Here is a 25065-nt window from a genome sequence, read left to right on the forward strand (position 1 = left end):
TCAGAATTCTGCATTTATTCTCAGAATTCAAACTTTTTTTTTTTTAACTTGCCATGGATCAAACATAACAAAACACAAGAGTCACACATTATCTGCTTGACCAGCAAACCAGGAAGATATGTTCAGTAGGCAACATCATACACACACACTGTACTTGTACTATGAAACATCCCGCCTGTGACGGCTGAAATTCAACACAGCGCTTTAACACAACTCTGGTTTCCTGTGGTCACCCTGTTTATGTTAAGCGTGCACATTCAATACATCCGTTTGTGCAAATGAACTCACAGTTGTATATTTCTCTTTAACACATACGGACCGGACAATTTATGATGATGATGATGATAATGACAATAGAGAGCAGCTAAACGTGGGTTCAGATGTGTTCATTCTTAGATTTTGGGAAATGTCTCACAAGGGATGAACTATCTATATTATCAGAACTGATCGACTGCAACAAAGGCGATGTAGAGTTTTGCAGCCGCTCTAACAACGACATCTCAACAGGACAAAGCCACGTTATGACACGTTGTATTTGCATGGAAGTGTTTGTGATTTGTGTCCAGGTCGGGCCGGTTGAGTGAGAATGTGAGCCGCACAATGTGGTTCATCTGATCCAGCAGTTTCCCTGGCAGTGGGGCTCTCGGTCTTTATCCAACAGGGCTAACGTGCAAAGAGGACTGAAGTTAATCAACTGTTCCATTTTTTTTAAACTCCATGCGGACTGAACATCTCTTTATCTCTCTTCCATTTAGTGCTCGCCGAGATAAACGCAAAGCCGAGACGCGTACCGTCCACCGTCCAGAGCCGCCGACTCTTCTGTGTGTTGAAGGAAAAAAAAAGAGAAGAAAACTTAAAACTGAATTAAAAAAAGCATATTTTCTTTGACATTTCTGTCTAAGGCCATTTCTGTCTGTGATTGGTTATGTGTGGTACAGAGGTAGGCAGACTGTGGCAGTGGACGGGTGAAAGGTAGGACCGACAGCATAACCCTTCTCTGCATATAGACGAGACGAGCAGCTGTGCAGACAACCGGGTTATGCTGACGACGGCCTTTATTTGACTAGATTAGAGACGGCTCTTTATTCCTAACTACCTCATATTGAAAGCAAAATGTCTTCATTCACTAAATGAAAATGCACTTTTGCTGAATTTACCACTTGATCTGTAATTTCCACCATCTCAATGATCTTTTACTTTGCTTTTATTTGAGAATTTACGGTTCCAGGGCACTCATACAAGACTTTGCTCAATTAATAAGCAAATCAGTGTCAGATATTTGTAGTGAACCTCATCCAAACAGACTTATGCTTCTCTCCATCTCTCTTTCAAATAAAAGCTCAGGCAGTGCCGCGGGCCTGTCGTCCACTGCGATCCCTCCTGATGTGATGGTCTTTGTTGGTGTCTAGATGTAGTCATCGTCCACAGGTTCTCCCGGTGTATCACAGTGATGGAGGAAAAGGACCACCACTCTCTGAAACACTCCTCTTTTGCTCTGTCGGCGCTCCGAGATCTCCTCCCCGATGGTCTCCATGCAGATGTCGGCTGACAGCTGGCCTTTACGCCTGGGCGCGTAGATGGTGGCTTATCACACGACACAAACAGAAGAGGACAACATTTCAAGTGCTTGTATGATCAGGTTCTGTCTTTGTCTGTTACAGGGACAATTGTAATGACTGGTAAAATACCAAGACTTTTTGTACATTTAGGGAGTGTGTACCGATAGGACAGGTGGATGTATTGACTGCACTCACTGCTTTCGTCGTCCTCAAAGTCGTAGCGGGCGTAGCTGTTGGGATCGGCTGCTCTCAGAGTCCTCAGCCAGGGGAAGTCTGTTATCATGCTGTAGGGAGCGCCATCCACCACTCCTGAACAATGACATCATAGAAGACGGTTAACTTTAAAGGACTTAAAGGACTTTAAAAGGTTTGATGACATGTGTCTCCAAACTGTCAGTTTAGTCATCCCATTCAATCTGTTTTGTTTGGACTGAAACCATGAATTTGACCTCATCCTCATTTTCTTTCATGTGATGCATCTAGAAGATTTTTAGGTGCACACACACCGTTTCTCTATATCATCGATAAATGCAACAAACCCAAGTGGTCGCGGCAGATGGCCGCCCACCCAGAGCCCGGTTCTGCTCGAGGTTTCTACCCAGCAACAGGGAGTTTCTGCTCTATATAAAAATCCTCTTGAGATAACTTCTGTTATCATTTGACGTTATATAAAAATAAATTGAATAGAATTAGGACGTTAAACAGGTCATAATTTTCTCTCTAATTTCTATTTTATATTGCTGTGAAAACATCTCCTTCAAACAACTGGATTTATTCAAGTTTCTCGACAAAAACTGAATTTTACGAGATTAAACGCATCATGATAACATTGTAATATACCTTCTCCCAATAGTAATTTTTACTGAGCAGAGCTTGAACGCCTCATAATTGTAACTCGATGGCACCTCCGTTAACGTTAGTTGCTCCGTTATTTATCCAATCAGGACTGTGCTGCCTGCTGGCTTCTAACAGGTAACGTTACTAACTCTCCTCCTGCTGATATCAACACAGATTTGTTGTTCACAGTGAAGCATTATCTGGGAGAAATAGGGTGCACCCCCTCAGGTTTAGTAGCGCCATGCTGTTGAGCGCTTTTTTTCTCTCCGCCGTGTCTCCGGTAAAAACAAACTGAAACATGATACAGCGTGTGTACGCGTCATTGTGCATGTGTAACTGTTGGAAAGCATCAATAAGAGGAATCGATAGTCACGGAAGCATGAGATGCCAAGGAAGCGGACAGCTATGAACCAACGAGAACCGGTTCTCTATTCCCATTCCTAGTGTTTTCCCTGCCAAAGTGGCGGATGGCCTGACGATTTTACCTGCCACTACCAAGAATTTACCCACATTTGGCGGGTGTCGGATGCTAATTTCAGACCCTGACCGTACACGATCTAAATGTTTGTGTTACTGGCTACAAAGCAGAACAATGTTTGCTTGATGTGTATGTGCATGTCTACCTTCAGTGGCAAACTCTGAAATCTGTTGTAGTGTAGTTGTGACTGTTACCCTCCAGTGTATAAATGTCCCGGCCCCATGGGTACTTGGGATACAGCTTCACATCCTCTTCTGTCCTGGTGGCCTCTGGGAAGAACTCGTACTTGATCAACTCTCTGAGAGACAAAAACATACAGACATCAGTTTATGATCATGTTCAAACTAAGACTTGGCCTCATACCTGCTCATTGACAATGTGAAATGTTTAACTTTGCATTGGTAGTTATAGATTTCAGATTGGACTGGGTCAATTTGTGGACTCAAATCAGTACAACACATTTTTGCCACCACTGTCATTAATAATGTACAGATCAAACATCCAACATCTCATGTCTCCACATAACAGTCAGTAATTCAACAACACCATCACTGACTACGACCTCAACGCTAAAACACATCATTACATTCAATTATCTCCTGTTGCCTGAAAAGGCGCGTCTACATTCCACAGTAAACACGCCCATTCAAGCGCCATTCATTCGCCATGAGATGGCGCTTCTTACATGCCCAGAGTAAACTGCAAAGTTATGTTTCTTTATTGAGACCATGGTGCAATGGATTTTTAGTTAGATGCCTGAAACAAGGTCAGTGGTTAACACAAACTTAAGAGATTTTAACGTTGTGTTCTACGATATAAAATACGTCAGAAAATATCCCACTCGTGAATTTTGAAGCCTTTATGTGTCTTAAAAAGGCGGTCAAGTGGTAGCCTTTTAACTTCTGGTGATTGTATTCACACTTCAAAATTCATAAAAGTGGTGTTCATTTGAGAAGATTATCTTGTTGAACAAAATGTGTAAGCATCATAAACATGTGTTTGCCACAGAGCTTATTTTCTGCAATAATCCAAAATCCAACGGAACACTCCCATTGGCTTTTTCTCGAAACCAGGGAACCAGGGTGATACCAACTTCCGGGTTGGTCTACAAAAATACCTCATCCCTGCAGCGCTCTATAGTCATCTTTTAAGGGGAGACACCCCAGGTAAAAAAGGGTAAAAGAAATGAACTACTAGATATAGCCATGAAACGTCCCCATTTGTTTACTTACATTAAGACAATTATTTTCGGTAATACAAGTTTTCTTAAAATGTTTAAATATGCAAATGAGGCATTATCCTGTCAAATATGTGCTAATTTGCACACATTTCGAAATTCTTGTTTCATTAAAAAAAAATCTCACTTTTTTGGCAAATTAAGGTTTAAGGACAAAACATCACCTAATTTGCCTATTCATTTTTTTTGGTCCAAAAGTATTATATAACCTTGTTCGTTAGCTTTCCGATAATCAGAGAACACACTGTTATGCTTAGTTTTGAAGAAGATATCGGAGTCTTTAGGAGGGGTGGTCCTCCAACATGGGTCAACTTCGAGGGCCCGTGTCTCCTGAATGGTTGGTCATTCTAGTTCATCAAACCGTGTTCTAACAGTTTCTCATAGAGGTTAACATGCCGGGAAAAATGTGTTCAAATGGAACGGGGGTGAGGTCAGAAAGTGATCGATTGTTATATCAGAGATATTACTCACTGGCTGATGTTGGCTATGGTGTCCATCCAGCTGCGAATGCGAACCTTGTTGCGTATATTTGGAGGGTTGCTGAACTCGTGCACTATAGCGATGTGATAGGGATAGGGTCCCTGGAAGAGCTGACGCTCCAACGCTACGGAGTCGATCTGAAGAGAGGAGAGAGAGAGGAGTGAAGAGATCGTAGAAGAGAGTGTTCCAAAGAGAACAAGGGGAGAAAAGAGAACAATTTCAACATTATGGGAAGTGTTTGCCTCCCTTTGCTCCGTATGTAGGAGGTGTTATCTTAATTTGCTGTATAAAACTGATAGACCAACTAAAAGAAGCTAAAACTGTCTTAACTGGTTGAAAAAAGTAATAATATATTAATAATTAATTCAAAATAAAAGCCTTATTAAATTATCTTTGCTCGAAGACTTTTCAAATTGAATGTGAATATTACAATGTGAAGCCTGTATTGGGGTACATACATTGATCAGCCATAACATTATGTTAGCATGGCCACCCTGACCGGTCTGCGGCTACGCAGCCCCATACGCAACAAACTGCGATGCACTGTGTGTTCAGCATTAACTATTTCAGCAGTTTGAGCTCCAGTAGCTCTACTATTGGATAGGACAACACGGGCCAGCCTTCGCTTCCCAAGTGCATCAATGAGCCTCGGGTCTGACCCTGTCGCCGATTCACCGGTATTTCCTAAACAGTAGATACTGACATGTCTGTAGTACGATGTAGATTAGTATCATAGATGTATTATAGGAACTGGATGGCACCCAATCATCTCATCTCTTCTTCAACTGCTTATCTGTGGACGGGTCACGGGGGCAACAGCTCCAGCAGGGGACCCCAAACTTCCCTTTCCAGGGCCACATTAACCAGTTCTGACTGGGGGATCTTGAGGCGTTCCCAGGCCAGTGTGGAGATATAATCTCTCCAGCTAGTCCTGGGTCTTCCCCGTGGCCTCCTCCCAGCTGGTCGTGCCTGGAACACCTCCCTAGGGAGGCGCCCGGGTGGGGGGCATCCTTACTAGATGCCCGAACCACCTCAGCTGGCTCCTTTAAACGCAAAGGAGCAGCGGCTCTACTGCGAGTCCCTCACGGATGATTGAGCTCTTCACCCTATCTCTAAGGGAGACGCCAGCCACCCTCCTGAGAAAACCCATTTCGGCCGCTTGTACCCGCGATCTAGTTCTTTTGGTCATAACTCACCCAATCACTTGAATGAGAATTGCGCATAAGCCATAGCTTCCAGGTTTGCTTCCGCTCATTACAGTTTCCCCTCGCTGGCTCCGCCTGTTCCTGCTCTGCTCATAGACGTGACATTGGGAAGGACCTCACACATTTTAAAATGACTTTACTAATATACAACCTTCATGGTTTACGAATTCATAGTAGAAAGAGTAATAACGGAGCTTGTTTGTAGTTTGAGGTGTCCCGTCAACAGTTTTACAGACGTCTCATTTTATTACGGAGGTCTCTGGAGGGAAATGCTTTTTGGGCTGCGAGGGATTTCTCGAGTGGCCGCTGAGACAAACTGTCAGCAAGCTGATTTCACAGTGTGATATGTGAGTGGTATATCCAGCTCTCTTAATACATCCATGGTTAGGATTCCGTTTGTAAGGACACAAAAGATGACATCACAGATTACCAACCTGGTGCATAGGGCGCATGTATATGATGCGGTTCCTCTCAGGAGGCATCCTCAGTATCTGATCCAGGACCTGCTCCATGTCCAGCTTCTTACACTGAGCGTAATCGAACCTGTTCACTATGGGCGCGCTTTCTACTCGCAGCTGCTTCAACACTCGACATCTGGTGGCTACAGAGAGAGAGGAGGACAAAAAAAGAGAGACAAGCACTTTGTGACTGAACGCTCTCTGACTCAGCGTAACGGCTGGGAGTTTGTTTTTAAAAAAACTCAACATAAAGTTGTATAAACTGGATTTATTTAGAGGACTATACCGCTTTCACACAAAACCCTGTATTAAAGGAGAGTAATGAACATGTATATTTGACTCATTTACATCAACACAGGTTACTGGACTATAAATCTGTCTGCTAAGCTGAACTGTCAATACTGACTATTAAAACAGGTTTATACCTGATATTCTACACTGCAGATGATGTGGGGGATGTGGTATCATTTCTATTGTGTAATTGTAGCCAAATTTGCAACTTCATTATGTCTCCTTATGAAAGGTTATTCAATAACTTGTACTGTACAACACCCTCTAACAAAGAAGTTGCATTAAAATGACATTTACACTCAGTCAGTGTTTCCATTACATTCAAATTGTTGGTCCCCATATGAATGTTCTTTTACTGTGGTGATATTTGGAGATTCTAATAGGGTTTTCCCAAAAATGACACCGTACAATCAAAGATGGAGCAGCTAGCAAACAGAAAATCTGTCACAGATTTTTGAAAATAAGATTCCAAAGAAATGTTTTGACCCTTTTAAAGAAATTTAAAGGGACTATTTGTAACTTTCATAATTGCTTGTTAACGGCGGCAAAACAGCGAGGATTTATTTCTGCACAAACGTCCACTGTACATTCACTAGATATTCTCAGAGCTAAACTAACTCTTCTGCAGTGTGGAGTGAACGCACGTTCACGTCTAGAGGTGGAGAGAGTATGCGAGTACACGAGAAAGGCGCGCTGTGTGTCTGAGTGAAGGCGAGCAGGCAGAGGAGCAGAGACAGCGGACACAAGGCGCGCATGTGTCCCGACCCGGTACATTTATACGCTTAAAAAGTTACAAACAGTCCCTTTAAAATTTGTGGACAAAAATAATAATCAAGTAAAAATAGTACCATCACTCCATTTCCTCCAAGAGGTTTTAGTTGAAGATTATTAGTACATCTTTAGTCAAAGTAATGCAAAAACAAAAAAATGTGTGTTACCGTGAATGAACATCATCTTGGGGCAGTCTTTGAGGACCAGGTCAGTGATTCCACAGTTGGTCAGAGTGATGCCCACCAGGTTCTTACTCTTCAGAGACAAAATCTGCACCAGCAAAAGCATCTCAGTGGGTCAATTATACTAACAAAAGGACACACAGTATATACAGCCATTAACTTCCTCTGACATGTGCATCCTCCTGGCTCAGTGGAGCTCACATCATGTTGCTTTTGTCCACTAAAAGCATTTTGAACATAAGACCTGACCTCAAGTCTCTCCCTCTGAGCCCTCCCTGTAACACTCTGGCTCCCCCCAGGGGAGGAAAACCTCAAGAAGATATTACTGTGAAAATCACTTGGAACAAGTTTACTCTGGGAATTTTATTATATACTATGTACAGCGTGTGTGTGTGTGTGTGTGTGTGTGTGTGTGTGTGTGTGTGTGTGTGTGTGTACCTGTACGTGGTCGTCCTCAGTGACCGGGTCTGAGGTGCTGGTTGATTTGTCAGCCATTCGTTTCCTCCTCACTGCTACACGAGGCCTGGCTCTAGAAAGATCTTAACAACATAAACCCAAAAAAATATCACCTTATACAACACAAAAGGAAGCAACACTCAGAGAGTGTTCATATTCACGGTATTACACGGCTGTGTTCAATACTCAATTCTGATTGGTCAATCACGGCGTTCTGCGGTCTGTAATTTCCGTTGCTATGTATAGCAGACCGTTGCTATGTATAGCAGACCGTTGCTATTTTTAACAGACCGTTGCTGTGTATAGCAGACTGTTGCTGTGTATAGCAGACCGTTGCTATCTATAGCAGACCGTAGCTATGTATAGCAGACCGTTGCTATGTATAGCAGACCGTTGCTATGTATAGCAGACCGTTACTATCTATAGCAGACCGTTGCTATGTATAGCAGACCGTTACTATCTATAGCAGACCGTTGCTATGTATAGCAGACCGTTGCTATGTATAGCAGATCGTTGCTATGTATAGCAGACCGTTTTTGTGTCAAAATATTGATTTCTCCGGTAAGTAGCCGTGTAATAAGCGGGATAATGTACAGCTAGCGGGTCGTTGTTGTGAAAGAATCCCCTTACGTATTTAACTGCCAACAATTTTTTAACAAAGTTAATAGCGTACTACTTCTTTGTCAAAACCTGCCTCTCGGCTCACATCTTTGTACAGTTCACACAAAGCCTCGAGCGCAGGGCCAACACCCAATTTGCCACTAATCTGGGGCTTTTGTCGGGGAGCTCCCAAAAAACTGTCAGTGGGTGGAAAATCAGGGATAAAGTGGTGCAGCGTGAACTAGGCATAAACAAAAATACAAGTGGTTAGTGGGGACACAGTAAATGTGTTCTGTGCTCCGTCTTACCTGTCTCAGATATCAGGGATACAGAGGACGTACGAGTGCAAGATCGGGTCAAAGGTCGTCTGGGAACAAAGTCCTCGTCTCCGGCCTGACCCTGCTGAGAACCTGAACCGGTAACAGAGGCAGATCCAGCAGGGGTAGGTTGTCTCTCTCCCTGTCCGGTCAGCAGTGTTGGTCTCCTGGAAGCATGGTTTACAGCAGCACCTCTGGGCTCCAAGCTGTCCACACAGACAGGACCGGAACTCTGCCTCACTCCGGTCTCCCTTGCGCAACCGTCCCCGGTCTGTGCTCCAGGGGGGCCTTCTGTGCTGTCATTAGTCCTGCCGGTCCCTGTCGCTCTGTCAGTGGTTGTTGTTGCTCTGTGGGCTGTCCCCACCACCACCCTCCCACATCCACCCACTTGCCTGGATGGGGCCGCTCCAGGTCCAACCCTGCCCACAGACCCAGCCAACGGTCTCACTCCAGTCCTTGCTGTTGCCCCGGCACTCGCGGTACCCCGTATTGTCCCGCCGTCGGCCCCAGGTCTCGCTGTAGTCTCCACAGCCTCAGTGGGGATTCCTTTAGCACTAGTCCTCCTGTTGTTCTCAGCAGCAGCTTTCATGTCTGCCTTGATCTGTTCGCTGGTCACCTGACAGCTCTTCTCACAGCTGCTCTCCGACACCTGAGCTTTGGTCTGATCTACCGAGACCGCCACCGATACAGCCACGTTGTTGCTCCGCCTCAGAGGAGTCTTTCCTTTACCTGGAAACACACACACACATATTTATGTTACACTGGTGGGGTAAACCAAGCTCATTTGCATTTCAAAGTCTTTACATGTAGGTGTGTTTTTGACCATTTTCTTCTGTTTTCAGCAGCAGATGTGTGTGTGCTCACATACCGGAATACACCGTTTGACACCAATAAAAGGTCGGACTTTTTACTCTCACATATTCTCCCTCATACCAGCGGTGCCGGAATGAGTTTTGAAGTGGGGGGGCCAGCTTTGGATGATGTAATAAAGAAAATTTGGAACATTTTAAAGTTAAATGCATCAATCTGGAGCACTTTGAGAGCAGAATTACGAGGCTAGATCTATGAAGAACTTGGTTCTCTGGTAAACAATTTAATCATAAAGGTTGTATGGTTATGATGGCAAAACGTCACACAGCATAAGCATGGTAAACGAGACGGGGTGCCGACATCGCCGCAGACCCCTCGCACTGAGGACAGTCCGCCTCGTTTAGCGGTCGTCCCGGGTATTCCGTCCCTCCCCACAGAGAGAGAGAGAGAGAGAGAGAGAGAGGGCGCACTACACAGCGAGAACGCAACGGCCCCGAGCAGCGGCGAGGTCCGGGCGAGGGGTGCTCTAAAAGTCACGATCGGGCCTTTCCAAGCAGACCTCGGTCGCGGCACACTGGAGGATGCGCCCGGTGACGGCCAGCCCACCAGTTGAGAAGTGTGAAAATATTTTCGGTTCATTATGAGACTGCAGCAGGCCGGATGTCACTTTGATTTCATTTGAATTAGGCTACACAGTGGTTGATTATGACTGGATAAAGATCCACAACACACTCTGCTCCGCCGGTTGCAAAATAAGGATCAATATATTATTAAGTTATTTTTTATTGGCCATCAACCTCGCGGTTACATGCGTATTGCCGAAAAAAATCAAATTGAAGGGTAAATAAAGGCTTCAGTTCAGGTTGCGGTTATTTGCAGCAATACAGAGATTCACGACCATGAAAAGAAAGTGGGACATGGCTTTAAAGTAAGGTGGCCAGTGTCCCCTTGGCCTGTCTACTTCCGGCGCCCATGCCTCTTACTGTAGCTGCTGTGTTACTGACCCCGGTCTACACCCACAACCCAATGTAACATGTTATGGTAAGCTCAGCAAACACACTGTTGTGAGTGACTTCTAGGTGTTATTCTGCGTTGTGCTGACACCTTCTGTACAGGAAGCTTGCTGCTGCAAACAGGAAGCTGGCATTAGCCTTGAAACAAGGCCTTCCTCTTCCTCACTGTCAGAGTCTGAGATGACCAGCGGGGGCTTCGGAACAGTAGCGCCGGCTGGTCTGCACTGCTGGACTAAACCACTGGGACCTGGAAGAGGGAAGGACACATCAGTAGATATTAAAAAATGAAAGAGAAAAGCTTTCTAATTTATGAAATGGGGAGTAAGAGTGTAGGAGCACAAGAACACCGTTGTCTTAACCTTAACCTGCTAATTATCAAAAAAAGAGCAGTTCCAAACCTGCTTGCTCCTCATCGGGAGGTTGCGGTGCTCCAGCTGGACGACTGGGCCCCGGAGCGACGTCACCCTCTTCAACTCTCACCGCCCCTTCTGCTCCTTTCAGCTCTATTCGAGGCTCAGCCTCCATGTTCTCCTCCTCCAACAACACCTCCTCCTCCTCCTCCTCTTCCTCTTCGTCCTCCATCCCATTTACCTCCACTGGTGCTGTGAAAACAAAACTAAACTCCTTACTAACCTTCACCGAGGAGTTTGTGTTTCTGGTCCCACTTCTTTATTTGACTGTTAACAGGATGTCTCAAAAACTGTTGACAGATCTAACAGTGATCTATTGGGTGAAGGCGGGGTACACCCTGAACAGGTCGCCAGACTATAACAGGGCTGACACATAGAGACAGACAACCACTCACGCTCACATTCACACCTACGGGTAATTTAGAGACAACAATGAACCTAACCTGCATGTCTTTGGACTGTGGGAGGAAGCCGGAGAACCCGGAGAAAACCCACACTAACACGGGGAGAACATGCAAACTCCACACAGAGCGGCTGCGTCACGTGGCGGCTGCCTGATGTCGGGTGTTCACACCAGCTGCATTTCAGCTGCGTTTCAGCTGCTGCTGTCAGCCCTTTCTTTCTACATAGAGTTTACCTTTCATAATGGCCTTTTCATTTCATTATAAATGTGATTGATATTTATTTTAAACATAGAAAGGTTAAGAAACGTGTGGTAATTTGTAAATAATAGTAATAATCCACAATTAAAACCCCGTACTTTATTCATTCATGAAGCTCTCCAAGTCACTGCATGTTCTACAACACTGTCTGGCGCATATTTCAGAATAAAAGCCTGGTGAGGAATTCTGTCCACAAAATAAACGCTGGAGGGATTTTATTTTGAAATGAGAGGAGGAATTGTTGATTTAAAATTAAATCTTTACTTTTTTTCATCTCCGTAACATTTTTTACAGATAGAGACATTGAAACTGTAGTAAAGTTGCTGATATGATGTCAATATACAGTCAATAGATCACTTTCACTGTCTGTTGTTGCTGCTGTGAACCGCGCGGCTCGCGTCAAAAATAGGCGAGACCTCGAATCTCTAGGACAGATGCAGCTGACACGCAGTCAAGCCGCACGTGATACGCGCGTCTCATACAGGCAGTGTGGCTGCTCTAACCTGTTAACACGGACGCCGAAATAAAAAACAACAGGTAACGCAGCCGCCACGCGCTGCTCGCGTTCCCTGTGTCGATGAGGGCTAAGGCTGCATTCACATCAAATCGGGCGTTGCAGCAAAAACAAGTTGCGGCAGTCCTCCCATTCATTTGAATGCGAGTGCGTTGAACCTGTGGCGATGGGGACAGCAGGGGATGCCGATAAAAAAAAAACGCAGTGGCCTGCGGCAAAAAGTTAAAACATAATCAACTTTTGGAGAAACGTAAGACGTTAATCATCGTGCAGTCACATGGTGTTAACGGAGCATCGAGTAACACTCCCACACCGTCGCATAACCCCGTGCTAATCACCACAACGCCTGATTTGGCGTGGAACTAAGAATACAGGTGGGACTTGCCATTGTTGTGCTGCTGCTGCTGCTGCCGTCTTTGGTTGTTGTTGTTGATGTTGTTGTTGTTGACAGGTGGAGGAGCAGGAGGCAGGTTGGCCTCATTGTTGTTGTGGTGGTGGTGGTTGTTGTTGTTGTCATTGTCATTGTTGGAGTTCTGGTTGCTGACCAGCGCCGAGGACACGCCGATACCAGTTCCTGCACTCAGGCCCACCCTGGCACAGCCCTGTCACACATAATGAAAAATATGCATAGGCAGATATATACTAACTTTATGAAGCAGATCAGGTATCAGCACATCACACATCAAAGATTCACATTAAAACAGGATTTCTTCCTCTATTGCTGTTGTGTATAAAATTCAGTGTTTCTGCTATTAATTACATTCACTCAGTCATGGTGGGCTGGTGACTCAGTGAAGTAGTATTGTAGTACTCGTGCAGTAGTGCTGTGGATACTAGGTGGGCACTACAACTGCTGATAACAAATCATCAATGAGTCAAGAAGAATGCTTTTTTTTTTGTAAAGGCGGTGGTTAGCCTGTACAGTGAAACCCAAAGTGTTGACAATGAAATGGACTGGAACAAGACTTGACAAGTCTGACAGTTGTTTCAAAACATTGCCAAAGGACCAAATAGTTTTGACTACATGTTTAACAGACCTCTCGGCAGGGGAATGGCTCGGAAAACGAGTACAGACCTAAAGAGTAAGGGTGCTCCTGTCAGGGTGTTTGGGGGCTCTGTGGCTCTGTTTTCAGTCTTTAACAATTTTGAAATTATCCACGTCTCTTTCCTAACGTAAGTCTATTTCCGACTTGTGTGATCCAAACATTTCCAAATAACTCCAAGGCGTTGTAACATCCAAAAGTCAAAATTGATGTATTGATTTCCAAATTTCACAACATGTTTTTATCTAATGAAATATTCTGCTTCAATCCCTATTTGTTGGCATTTAGCCTTTCAAAAACAACATTTTCACTGTGGTCAAAAACCTGTTTGCTCTCCAGCTTGGCTGCGCACACAAAGGAGACATGCACTGACGAGTTATAGATCAGCTACGTAGGCCTACACATTCATTAAAAAGGAAAAGATTCATTAATAGAAGGATATGTGGAAATTAAATATTAACCTATTTTAAAACAATTCAAATTGTGCTTAGAAAGAATAATTTTCACCTAACATTATGACCAGTGTGCGTGTGTCTACTCTCTTTTTTCTCGGGTCAGGAAAATCAAAAAGAGTTGGTAAAGATGCGATACGTACTATTCTATCATTTATCGTCGTCGGATTTAATTTATTTCATATGTAATATATCCTTTAGGCCTATATTGTTTTTTTATAGATTATCAGTGTGTTTTCTTGCCAGACTGGCTCGCGTCTCACGGAAAAAAATAGATCAGACGGCGAAACTACCTCTGCAGATGGCGAGCCAGCCATGGGGCTCTGCGGCGCCAGGCCCGCGCTGTGTGTGTGTGTGTGTGTGTGTGTGTGTGTGTGTTTGGACAGAATGAACATAATGTCTACACTCAGGTCAGCATATGGAAAAACATTGTAATGAGGTAAAATGTCACAACCCTAAAAGGCCTGATGTTCATTTGAGCTTCCCCGTGTAGAATGAGGTATGTGCAGTATTTAAATGCCAATCGTGGTCCAATACGAAACTTAGACGTGTGGTTCGGAAGTGTGAAACTTTCCAGTGAAGTAAGGACATCTTGAGTCTAGCGGTTAATAACTTTTGAAAGTAAAAAATATTTGCTTATTCATACGATTCTGGACATTTTTAATGAAAGTAGTTGTGCTTTTAAGCATTTTTTAGTAGTTTACTGAACATGTTTTTGGGGAAAAACATGTCAACCATTTTTTTTTATTCAAAGCAGAGTATCTGGAGGGGGATCTTTAAAAAAATGTGACATTAACACTTTTTAGCATCTTACTAAAAAAAGATTTGAAACATTTCCCTTCAACAAAGCCGATGTATAAATAATTATGTAAATAGCACCACAGATGATGTAATGATACCCTGTACTTAAAGCTCCAGTGGGTAGAAAAGGAGCAAATATGATTAAAAACATTATTTTTATAAAACTATACCCTAGTGGAGTACTAGTAGCACAGCAGTGCATGAGAAAGATAATCTGAAAAAAAAAATCATGTTCCTCTGTGTCCTCCGGTGCTCCTAACGGCATCTGCAAGAATTCACAGACCGGAGGAAAACAAGCAGTCAGAGCTGATCTGGATTCTGCCATCCAGCTGCCGTCTCTGAGCAGCTGTCAATCACACGCGAACTCCGACCAAACGCTCAAACTAGGCAGCTCTGATCAAATATGAATCAATATTCTGTTACATTAATGCCTATTTCTCTTCTCAAATATTCTCAGAATCGTCTTGTAGTGTACTGTTTAGCTGTGAAATGAGAACGTTTATGACGCGGCAGCCATTATGAAGTCTCTTGAAGGAACGCCCAGTACCGGTCACATGACTGGAGCACAGCCAATAGGAATGCTCTATCTCTCTGAAATGACCTATGATTGGTCAAAGTCTCCCGTCATGGGCTAGATTTTCTAAAGCCTGAAAACAGAGCCATGAGGAGGAGCAGAAGTCTAGTTTTCTCTCAGAACAATTGAATTACAATATGGTGAAAGGTTGTTTGCCCAATGATGCCAAAAATATTCTGCCTGCTGCAGGTTTAAGGTTGAGGTTGACTTTTGACACTACCGATTTGGCCTTCCCAAGGCTTTTCCAATTTGTTTCCTGTCATTGTCCCCTAGGAAGGGCCCAGATAATTGAAATGTAGCTAAAATCAGCAGCTGGCAGAGCCAGGACACTATGGCATTTTAAAAGTTCAATGGATATTATCAACAATGCTTGAGTACAGTAATCATATATAGTTAAGGGGTGGAGGGCAGAGATGGGATTTTGAGTGGATGTTTGAGACAGATATATATTCCAGAAAATGCTATAAAGAGATAAATGTTAATAAATGTTAAAGGTGCATATGGTTGTGAGTGTCTGTATACCTTGGGTGGTTCTCTAAACATCTGGTCCAGACAGATAAACTCCAGACTGGGCAGTAACTCTATGAACTGGGAGAAGGATTCCAGTTTGATAGCGTGACACCGAACCAGAGTGAGATCGACAAGACGACTCCATCTGGACTGATCTGAGGACAGAAACAGGGAGAACATTACAACAACACAGAGCACTACAGCACTTGAGATGACAACACAGCGGCAAAATGAAGGTTCTACTTGGTATCCAGTAACCTTTCTTTATTTTATAGAGGAACTGACATATTAATATGAATTCATATTCAGGCCATGTGTGACATAAGGTAGGCAAGTAGTGGTGAGTGTGTCTTACCTGTGATCCAGTGGTGAGGGTTATGCAGGTGAGGACAGTTGTAGATGAGCAGGTATTTAATATTAGTGAACACCTCGTTCACCACCTTTATGCCGATATCGGTGATGATGCCCGGGTTCTCGATGACATCAGCGAGACCGTACTTCACCAGCTCTGAATGACTCATCTTACCTGCATTCACACACACACACACAAGATGTTGCATTTTTTTTACACCTATAAACTAAACCTAATTCAACTCAACTTATTAAATTCAAGTTACCACAAATTGGACTCAAGTTTCAGAAAAGTTGCAATTTTCTTTTTTTTTTTTAAACGTTAAAATCGTTAACGTTATATCATTTTTTTCCTCCGATATCCGATCCAGTCATTTTCGCTGGTATCGGGCCGATACCGAGTATCGGATTGCCGCATCCTTATCCAGGATCATATTTTGCCATGATAACTCACACACAGGGCCCTATTTAAGCGATCTAAAGTGAATGGCACAAGTGCATTTAGGGCGTGTCCAACTCCAACTTCTGCTAGTTACACACCACATAATCTGGGCGCAAAGGGCAAAGTTGTATTTAGTCTCTTAATTAATCATAAGTGTGTTTTGGGCGTAACGTGAATGAAACCAATCATTGTCGTCTCCCATTCCTGTTAAAAGCCAGGTGTGCCTGCACATTGGCTCGTTGCTATTTAAATGGGGGATTCAGCGTATCGGAGCAGCGAGCGTTTTTCTGCTGACGAAACAGATCTGCTGGTGCGCGAAGTGAAAGCGCAATGCGTGTTGTCCTTGTGCCGATTCTCTGAGCCCGGTGGTGATGTTTGAGAGAAGGAGAAGGAACTAACATTGCAGCAGGAACTCGTCCACGTATCCCAGATGAAGCGTCTCAAACTGAGGAAACTCTAGTTCGGCCATTTTGAGAGCTGAGAAGACTCCGTCTTTAGTCAGCGAGGGCTGGATACGCAGCTCGTGGAGCCTGTTAAAAACACACAGACATCATGTTAAGTATTTATGTTGGTCCCTATTAAGCCGTTAAAACAACATTCTGCAACTGACAACCTCTTCTGCAGTTAAATGAATTTAACAACACCTGGGTGGATGTTTGGTTTTCTATCACTTGAATGTTGTTCGTTTACAAGAAAACTTCAGAATGTACCTTTAAGTAAATGTTATACTATATGGATAGCAAGAAGATAATGCTGTGATAATTATTCTGACTCTGTGACTGAACAGTGTCTCCAACATTTGCCCACAAGATGAAACCCTTTTGCATTTTGCTTAAAACACGGCTACATGTTGTTCTCAGTCAGATTAAGGGATTGATGGCTGAGCACCTGCGAGCAGCGGTGATGATGAGGTAGCCCAAGTCCACTTCCAGAGCGTTCTTGCAGGCTCCAAACACAATGGTGTGGAGGTTCCGAAATCCTCCTAGAGATGCACGTATCACAGAGAACAGACACAAAGTATTAACACTTAATCAAAGGTGTGGGCTTTTTAGTTATTACATTACATCAGTCAGTGTTGAGAAGGGGACGGCCCATTATTCCAAAACACCAATAGTACGAAAAATGTCCCGTAGGACAGAAAAAAAGCCCATTTGTCCGACAGCCATTGTTCCAAGGCCCCGAAAATACACAATCTCAGTGTAACAAACAGAAGCACATGGCTATTTATTATGCAGAATGACGGCCATCAAAGGATTTCATTGGTCAAATATATATATCCGCAGGCGGACAGCCGCTGAAAATTGCAATTGGTGCATCTCTAGCGCCGTGGCTTGTTGTTTCAATCCGATCACGCCCCAGGACACATTGATTGCCAAGTCTGTACGCTCCGAGACCGGATCTTCCTCGCACTGGGATCCAATCAGCCAGACCACATGCCAAGGTGGCCTGGCTGCGCATTGAGTTTGGATCTCAGTGAGGTGTGGACAGCATATAATGTAGGAACGTAGACGATCGCTATCCACTCAGGCAGGTCACGTCGAGTGTGTCAAGTGTGAACACACATTCGCGGACACGGCTGAGTTCTGATCTGGCGCATTCTGATCACAAAAGTCGCATTGAAAAGACGAGTGTAATCACGGCCTTAGAAGATTCTGTCATATCGGTCACAACCAAATACAAATGAATAAGTGAGCGAAACGAAAGCATGGTGAGGCTAGAAATGGGGCACACAATATGCCATATACATTCTACACAGTCCTAGGGTACCCAAGGCAGAAGTGAGCATGGCTCACACACCCCCGCTCCCTGCTTGACCCCTACTAAAGTAGGGCCAAAGGGTTTGCCCTACAGGAACTAATGGAATTAAAGATAGGGTAATTAGCTAGCATCATTTGAAAGTAGCATCGCCTAAGGAGCTCTGTCTAAACCCCTCCATCCCTCTCCTCGGGGCTCCTTCCAAGGCAACGCCCCGCACACACATGCACGAGCACCGCCGCATCGTAACTACTTCACAGACACAGAGCAGAGAGAGGGCCTCAACTCAACAACGCTACCTCATGACAAGTAACCTCGGCAGTGCTACTGCAGGGCTGAGTTTTCTCTTCCATTCTCCGGTAAACGTGCGGCGACGAGGCGCTCTGATTTCAGGCTGGTGCACGCCAAGGTTAGAGTACGAGCAGAGAGGCAGGGAGGCATCTGATTGGTTCTTTCCAAGCGGACCTCGAGGCAGTGATTGGTAGACGTTTTACAGGATTACAGCAGCTACAGATGATGGCTCTTTTGCGGTCCTTTTTCAGAGCTCATCAGTAATGGATCGCTGTCGGGGTGTGAAGACCATTTCAACCAATATAACAAATAGTGAATACTGGAGAACATCGTCAACCCTGCCTTAAACTGATGGGCACCCTGGACTTCTAACCCCCAAAAGGCACAACTAGACCACACTGTCAACCATCATACCAAACGTGAAGTTTCTAGGTTAAATAGTTTTCGAGTTCTCCGGAAACTAAAGTGTGACATGCGAACGGAGGGACGGACGGATGGTCACGCGCAACGCTATACTGTATACCCTCGACTACTTTGTCCCGGGGGTATAAAAATCCTAACCCACATAAATCAGTCACGATTACTTAAGTAGGACCTGAACTATTTTAATACTGTGCCACAAAGATAGAAAAGATGAAAGCAATGTAAAAGACGACATGCAGTGTGTTAATATACACACCCACTTTCAGCAGTAATCCGATTACACTTCCATGGAAACAGGACACGTAACTGATAAAGATGAAACTAATGGAACTTTGCTATAAAATACACATTACAACACTTATCGCTGTTTATAAACAGGTGCTCTCCTCACCTGACCTCCAGCTGTCCTCCACCACGTGTTGAATCAGCCCTCCCAGGAAGGGAACCCTCACCAACTCCAGCTGCTCCAGGTTGCGGGCCGATGCCAAACCAGTAACCAGGGGAACGTATTTGAGGGAGTTGGTCGGCCCCGCACAGTTCCTCATGACGAAAGTTCTCAGGCTCACACACAGGAAGTCCTTGAACGGCTGTGGTTTGGTGAGACGGACCCACTTCAGGTAAAGGTGGCGCAGCATGGACACACAGGGGATCTCTGGGACGTTCACACCTGCAACAAACAAACGCTATGTGAAGTACGTCGATGGTGTACAGTATGGCCATGACCACTCTGTTGTATTTCCGTTGTAATGTGGAGGTAGTAGTAGGGACTGTCAGTTTGTTGTGATCCTACTCACCCACTAGATGTAGGGTCTGGATCTTTGCAGTTATGGGGATGGTCAGTTTGTTCTCAGCAGGAATGGGAAAAGCCCCGTTACGGTTGCGGAACTTTCCCAGTATATGAACCTGGGGCATGTAGTTCCATATGGCTTCCACCAGCTCCAGGTGGGACGTCTCCACACCCTGAAATTAAGTCAAATAAGGTTATTTGACCAAAAAAAATAAAATAATCACAAGTCAAGGTCCACATACTAGCGTCTTTCATTCAACCCTATCTTGCAGTTTTCCTGAGTAGATGTGCTCAGCTGTAGTGTTCGTTAGTTCATTTTCAAGTAGAAGCGCTCGCAGAAAAGTCGGAGTGCACACGGACGCTGGGTGCAGCACTTTTTCTGTAGGCGGCCGCATACGCTCTCTCTTCATTGTGCATTCAAATATAGGACTAAACTGGCATTAAAATACAGAAACACATAATTTTCACACGACATACTGACCAGCAGATTGGGGCAGGCTTGTAGTGCCTCCAAGACTCCGGGTATACTGAAAGCCTCGTAGCCTCGGACTCGTCTCCTCTCCAGGTATCGAGGGTGGAGGCCGTACAGCTGCTCCAGATCTGGCATCTTCTTCAAAAGGAGTAGAAAGCTGCTGTCTGTAAAGCCTAAACCAGAAAAACACGATAACCTCGATCAGACGCTTTTCCCAATATGTGTCAAAACAGCATCATCAACTGCGGAACCAGCTTAAGGCTCATTATTGTATACCAATGTGAGCAATCAACCCTCAATCGTCGGGGCTTCCGATATTTATATCTTTGTACGTCACTCTCCGGCTTTCTTTTTGGACCATAATGTTGTATATTTTTGTATCTTAAAGTTATTTCGTCAGTAGGGTCATTTCAATATCGTCAAACCCTAGATTGAGCCCATGTGTGAACAGAGCCGGTCACTGTAGGGAGAATTCACAGCGAGCGAGTGGGCGTGTTGATGACGTTTCTTTCATGTGACTGGCGCAAAGACCGGAAGAAACAAACATCCGAGGGCGCAGAAGACGGTTAATTTACATAAAAACACCAACTAAAATTGAAAAGGGTCGAACTGAACTTGTTATGGATGCGGTGGTTGTGCTGTGAGCTCTTACCTGAAGGCATGTACTCCCACCAGCGACCAGCACACAGATCCACTACCTTGACCACTCGCAGGTACAGCGTTACAGCTTCCCGAAGCTTTCTGGACAGACACTCCATACACATGATGTCCTTCATGGGAAGGTACCTACAAAACAAGACAATGTTCAAACTTTCAGTACCTTTTGCACCTCAGTCAAGGTGTAACTCTTATTTCTGTAAAGTCAACTACGGCAGAGGTTGGATCATATGACGAAACATATAAACCACAAGATGATACACATTTGTCAACTGTCAGAGATTCTATAATACTGTTTATGCTTCAGTAGCTGTCCCTGTAATGTCTCTAGGTGTATTAGACCACTGTGGACATGTTGCAAATCAGTGAGCAGGACTGCTTTAAGGCAGTATTGGATTTTTATATCAATGGGACTTGATTTTTCCAGTTTATCAGATTATATTTAAATAAAACGAAAATTACAACTGTGATATCACCTGTATCCTTACTTGTACATAGTCTCACCCATATTGCTGACTCATGGTAACGGCCATGCAAGATACATGACAGTAAAAACACATACATACTGTAAGAACCCCACCCAGCTGTAGAATATCTTGTCAAGTACAACGTGTAGGTGGAGGGCAGTGTACCTGAATATGTGACAGAGGACTTCATGGGACAGCTCATTGATGTAGTCTTTGGGCTCACTAGGTCTCAGGACCAGTTCCCCTCCAGCGCTGCCCACTATAGGCTGGAGTTTAGAGGCCTTCCTCCTCGGACCCATCACTTGTGCGTCACTGCCCAGGCTTATACACGCACACACTTCCTCCCTCCTGCAGGAGGCTCTATTTCCCGAGCATGAACCTTAGTTCTGGACACAACATCACAGTAGAAGACAAGTTAGAGGGAGTGAGGGAAGAGGATACAGAGACAGGGGAATGCTTCTCATTTGCCTTATTTCATGTCACATCACTCCTTGAGTGACTGGAAATTGATCAGGTCTGCCATCATGAAAGATTATCCTTATTTCTGCCACGAGGAGGCATGAGCATGGATAAACGCGACCATCCTTTACAGAAACCTTTCATCAGACCGACACACCCCTTTATTACCTCACTAGTGTTGGTTTGTCTGTCTGCCCGTCTGTTAGCAGGATTACTCCAAAAGTTTGCGACGGATTTGAATTTGAATATTTTGGAGGGGTGGAGTGTAGCACAATGAACAATCCATTCGATTTTGGTGGCAATCCAGATCATGATACGGATTCAGGACATTTTTTAAGGATTCCGATCAGCCTGAGCATTAAGACCACAGGATATAACACATGCGCAGTGTAACTGATGACGCGTTGATGACGCATGACCACGCCTCCTTCCTCCTTCTGAGAACAGAGAGATACGTGTGGAGATGTGCGGCGAGACATCGAGGTGCGGAAGCTGCTGGCCGTCCCGTTCTCTTTATACATACATGGTCCGTTCGCGGTGAGAAAGGAAAAAGCGGTAGATGACGGGATGAGAGACAACGTAGTGTAACGTCGTACAGACATAACAAGGCTGCTGAATGAGAGAGGCATCCGCCGATACGTTACACGGAAACACACCGTGTTAATAACAAGCCGACCACCTCACGGTACCGCCAGCTTTGAGCTGTGATCTGTTTTTAAAGTCAGGCACCTTGGGGGAGGTCTGCGCTATCCGAGTGCCATTCTAGTTAATATTATACTCCATTTCTGCCAATAGATCTCCCTAAATGTTACACACTGATCCTTTAAAAAACCTCCTTGACAGTAGGAATGTCTTGTGGGTGGTCACTCTGTGTCTGAGCAGTGAAATACATTAACAAACTGGTTTGACTGGTCAGCATGTGAGGATACTTGTCATACAGGTCAGTTAAGGTGGGAACTGGTAAGGTGGCTGAGTGCTTGCTCAGGCAGCACATACTGTATGACAGATTGGAATCAGAGAGATTAGCATGGCCCCCGCGAAAGGATGACACGCATATCTGTGAAGCGTTTCCACATTTTTGAGGCGGCTGTAGCTCAGTGGGTAGAGCGGGTCATCCTTTAATTGGTTCGATCCCCGGCTCCTACAGTCTGCATGTCGAAGTGTCCTTGAGTGAGACACTATAACCCCCAAGTTGCTCCCTGGGCGCTTTACAGCAGCCCACTGCTCCTAAGATACTTAGGATGGGTTAAATGCAGAGGTCAAATGTCATGTATGTACCTGTATGTACTATGAGGAATATAATAATTGCCATCAGAAACTGACATCGCTTGCGATGACACCTGACAGGAAAGGACGTATCGTTTCACTTAAAAACGTGTTTTTCTCAATTCCTCTATCTTTTCCTAGGTCATATCTTTAAGTGGGAGGGGAATAAGACGTGAGGAAAAGATGCAAGTGAAGGAAACAAGGACACATTTAAGACAAATGAGTAGCACACAGAGAGTAGTTTACATGCATACTAGTATCCGGGGTTTCAAAGCTGCTTCTTCTGTCTGTGAAGGTATTCAGGATGGGATGTTCATGCAATATAAACTGGAAAAACAAAGTTCGGAAACTTGTGTTTGGTCAATTATTTCTCTGTTGTTACAATGCTAATGGTCATTGTATTTTACATTGTTGGAAAGCCTGTTTATTTACCTTCGCAATGATGTCCAACTTGTGAGGATCATGCATTTGTGGGATGAGCAGCACAGCTGATTATGTGGGGAGCGCCCAAGAAAAATTTGCCAAAATGTTCTGCTCTGCAACCTGGACTCATCACTGAACATGACATTCCCCCACATGTTCAGGTTCCATTGTCTGTGTTGTCGACACCAGCGCAAACGGGCCTGACGGTGAAGGGCAGTCATTGCAGGCTTCCTGGTAGCCTTATGAGAATACACTGTTTACCATTGGCAGAGCATTTTGGCAAATTTTTCTTGGGCACTCCCCACATAATCAGCTGTGCTGCTCATCCCACAAATGCATGATCCTTACAAGTGGGACATCATTGCGAAGGTAAATAAACAGGCTTTCCAACGATGTAAAATACAATGACCATTAGCACTGTAACAACAGAGAAATAATCCACCAAACACAAGTTTCCGAACTTTGTTTTTCCAGTATATATATAGGGTCTTCCTGGTTATTCATCTCCCTTTAATATGATTATAATGACATGATCCAGGTTTCTGATCACAGTCAGCTGCCTGGGCAGGTGTGTCATCAACTGCATGACAATTTGGCAGTCTCTATCATTAGTCTAGCAACATCAGTCACCTGACACCATTTACTTTATATTTAGGCAGATTTCTTGTGCAACCGTTTGTGTTAGGATATCTGAGTATCTTACTGATGACATTTTCTTTTATTTCTTTTTAATGTCCTCATACAAATCAAAGCAGGACTTGAAGAGGTAGTATCAGGGCTGAAACTAAATGCCTTTAACGATACCAGGCGTCCACATGTTACCCAGAGTTTTAGTACACACAAGAGCAGCAACTATCCAGCTACTTAGTGGAAGTTTAGTGCCTCGTCAGTCAAGTTACCTTTCAAGACTAATGTGTGTAGAGGAGATCTAACAGGAAAACAACTCACTAATAACAAGGTGTGTAGTAAACTCATGTCACCTCCGCTGAGAAGCTTTGAGCAGAACCAGCAAAACAAACAGCATGACTCCTGTGTGTTTGTTTGTTAGCTAACTGACTAACGACAGCACACCTGGTTACAACCAGACAGCCGTTAAACGTTTCCTCACAACATGAGGAGTCACATTAAAGCTGAAGAAGCCTCGTTACTCCTCCTCTGCACCTGTCACACCGGCTCAACGGTATCATGCTGTAAAGTTCAACCTGGTCTTTGTCAAAGCTAGCTTACTAGTTAGCATAGCCGCAGCTACCATTGTAAGCAAAGAGAGAATCAGTAAAGTAAACATCACACTGACTCAGACTACAGCTGCTCTACCGAGGCCTGCAGCGGTGCTGCTCACCTACCGGCATGTTGAGGTGTTAGCCGCTGTGATGTTGCTCTGCAGACATCATCCTGTGATCCTGTGATCCTCTGAGAGAGCAGCAGATTGAAGCTAAAGAGTTGCGCTCTACCACTTCTTCTTCTTCTTCTTCTTCTTCTTCTTTAGGGTTTTCCGGCAGTTGGCGTCCTTTACGTCGCATCACTGCCCCCTACTGGAACTAATAGTACACTGTTGTTGTTGTTCTTCTTCTTTGGTGTTTAATGGCAGTTGGCAAACCAGCTTAAAGGTGCA

The 25065-nt window shown here is 44.4% G+C and overlaps 1 protein-coding gene and 1 non-coding gene across 3 annotated transcripts; one reads left to right on the plus strand and one right to left on the minus strand.

The window, feature by feature from the left end:
* Window positions 1-24985, minus strand: fbxo38 (F-box protein 38). Of its 2 annotated transcripts, none has more exons than XM_037780667.1 (21): window positions 24797-24985; window positions 21471-21691; window positions 20834-20967; window positions 20191-20354; window positions 19717-19882; window positions 19314-19589; window positions 17342-17435; window positions 16853-16983; window positions 16016-16186; window positions 15673-15815; window positions 12666-12882; window positions 11093-11296; window positions 10861-10941; window positions 8863-9600; window positions 7937-8037; window positions 7484-7586; window positions 6231-6397; window positions 4583-4728; window positions 3069-3172; window positions 1755-1868; window positions 1-1584 (listed from the first exon to the last, which is right to left on the minus strand). In XM_037780667.1, the coding sequence occupies exons 2-21, from the start codon at window positions 21602-21604 to the stop codon at window positions 1406-1408; spliced, it is 3567 nt and encodes a 1188-aa protein (XP_037636595.1). In that variant the 5' UTR covers window positions 21605-21691; window positions 24797-24985; the 3' UTR covers window positions 1-1405. The 2 variants fall into 2 exon arrangements, with proteins under 2 accessions (XP_037636595.1, XP_037636594.1); XM_037780666.1 differs by having other exon boundaries at window positions 10786-10941; window positions 24797-24984.
* Window positions 22738-22844, plus strand: LOC119494992. The gene has a single exon (XR_005208334.1). It is a non-coding gene; the product is annotated as a U6 spliceosomal RNA (small nuclear RNA).
* Window positions 24986-25065: the final 80 nt, after the last annotated feature.

This window comes from Sebastes umbrosus, chromosome 9 (assembly GCF_015220745.1).
Source record: "Sebastes umbrosus isolate fSebUmb1 chromosome 9, fSebUmb1.pri, whole genome shotgun sequence".
Taxonomy (NCBI): domain Eukaryota; kingdom Metazoa; phylum Chordata; class Actinopteri; order Perciformes; family Sebastidae; genus Sebastes; species Sebastes umbrosus.

Bases quoted from the DNA above. Each gene is read 5' to 3' on its own strand.
- fbxo38 (XM_037780666.1), bottom strand. From the start codon at position 21,604: ATGGGTCCGAGGAGGAAGGCCTCTAAACTCCAGCCTATAGTGGGCAGC. The intron at 16,984-17,341 runs GTGCTCAGCCAT...TGTTTTTAACAG, and splicing joins ATCATCACCGCTGCTCGCAG to GCTCCACGAGCTGCGTATCC. The intron at 8,038-8,862 runs GTAAGACGGAGC...TATGTTGTTAAG, and splicing joins ATCCCTGATATCTGAGACAG to ATCTTTCTAGAGCCAGGCCT.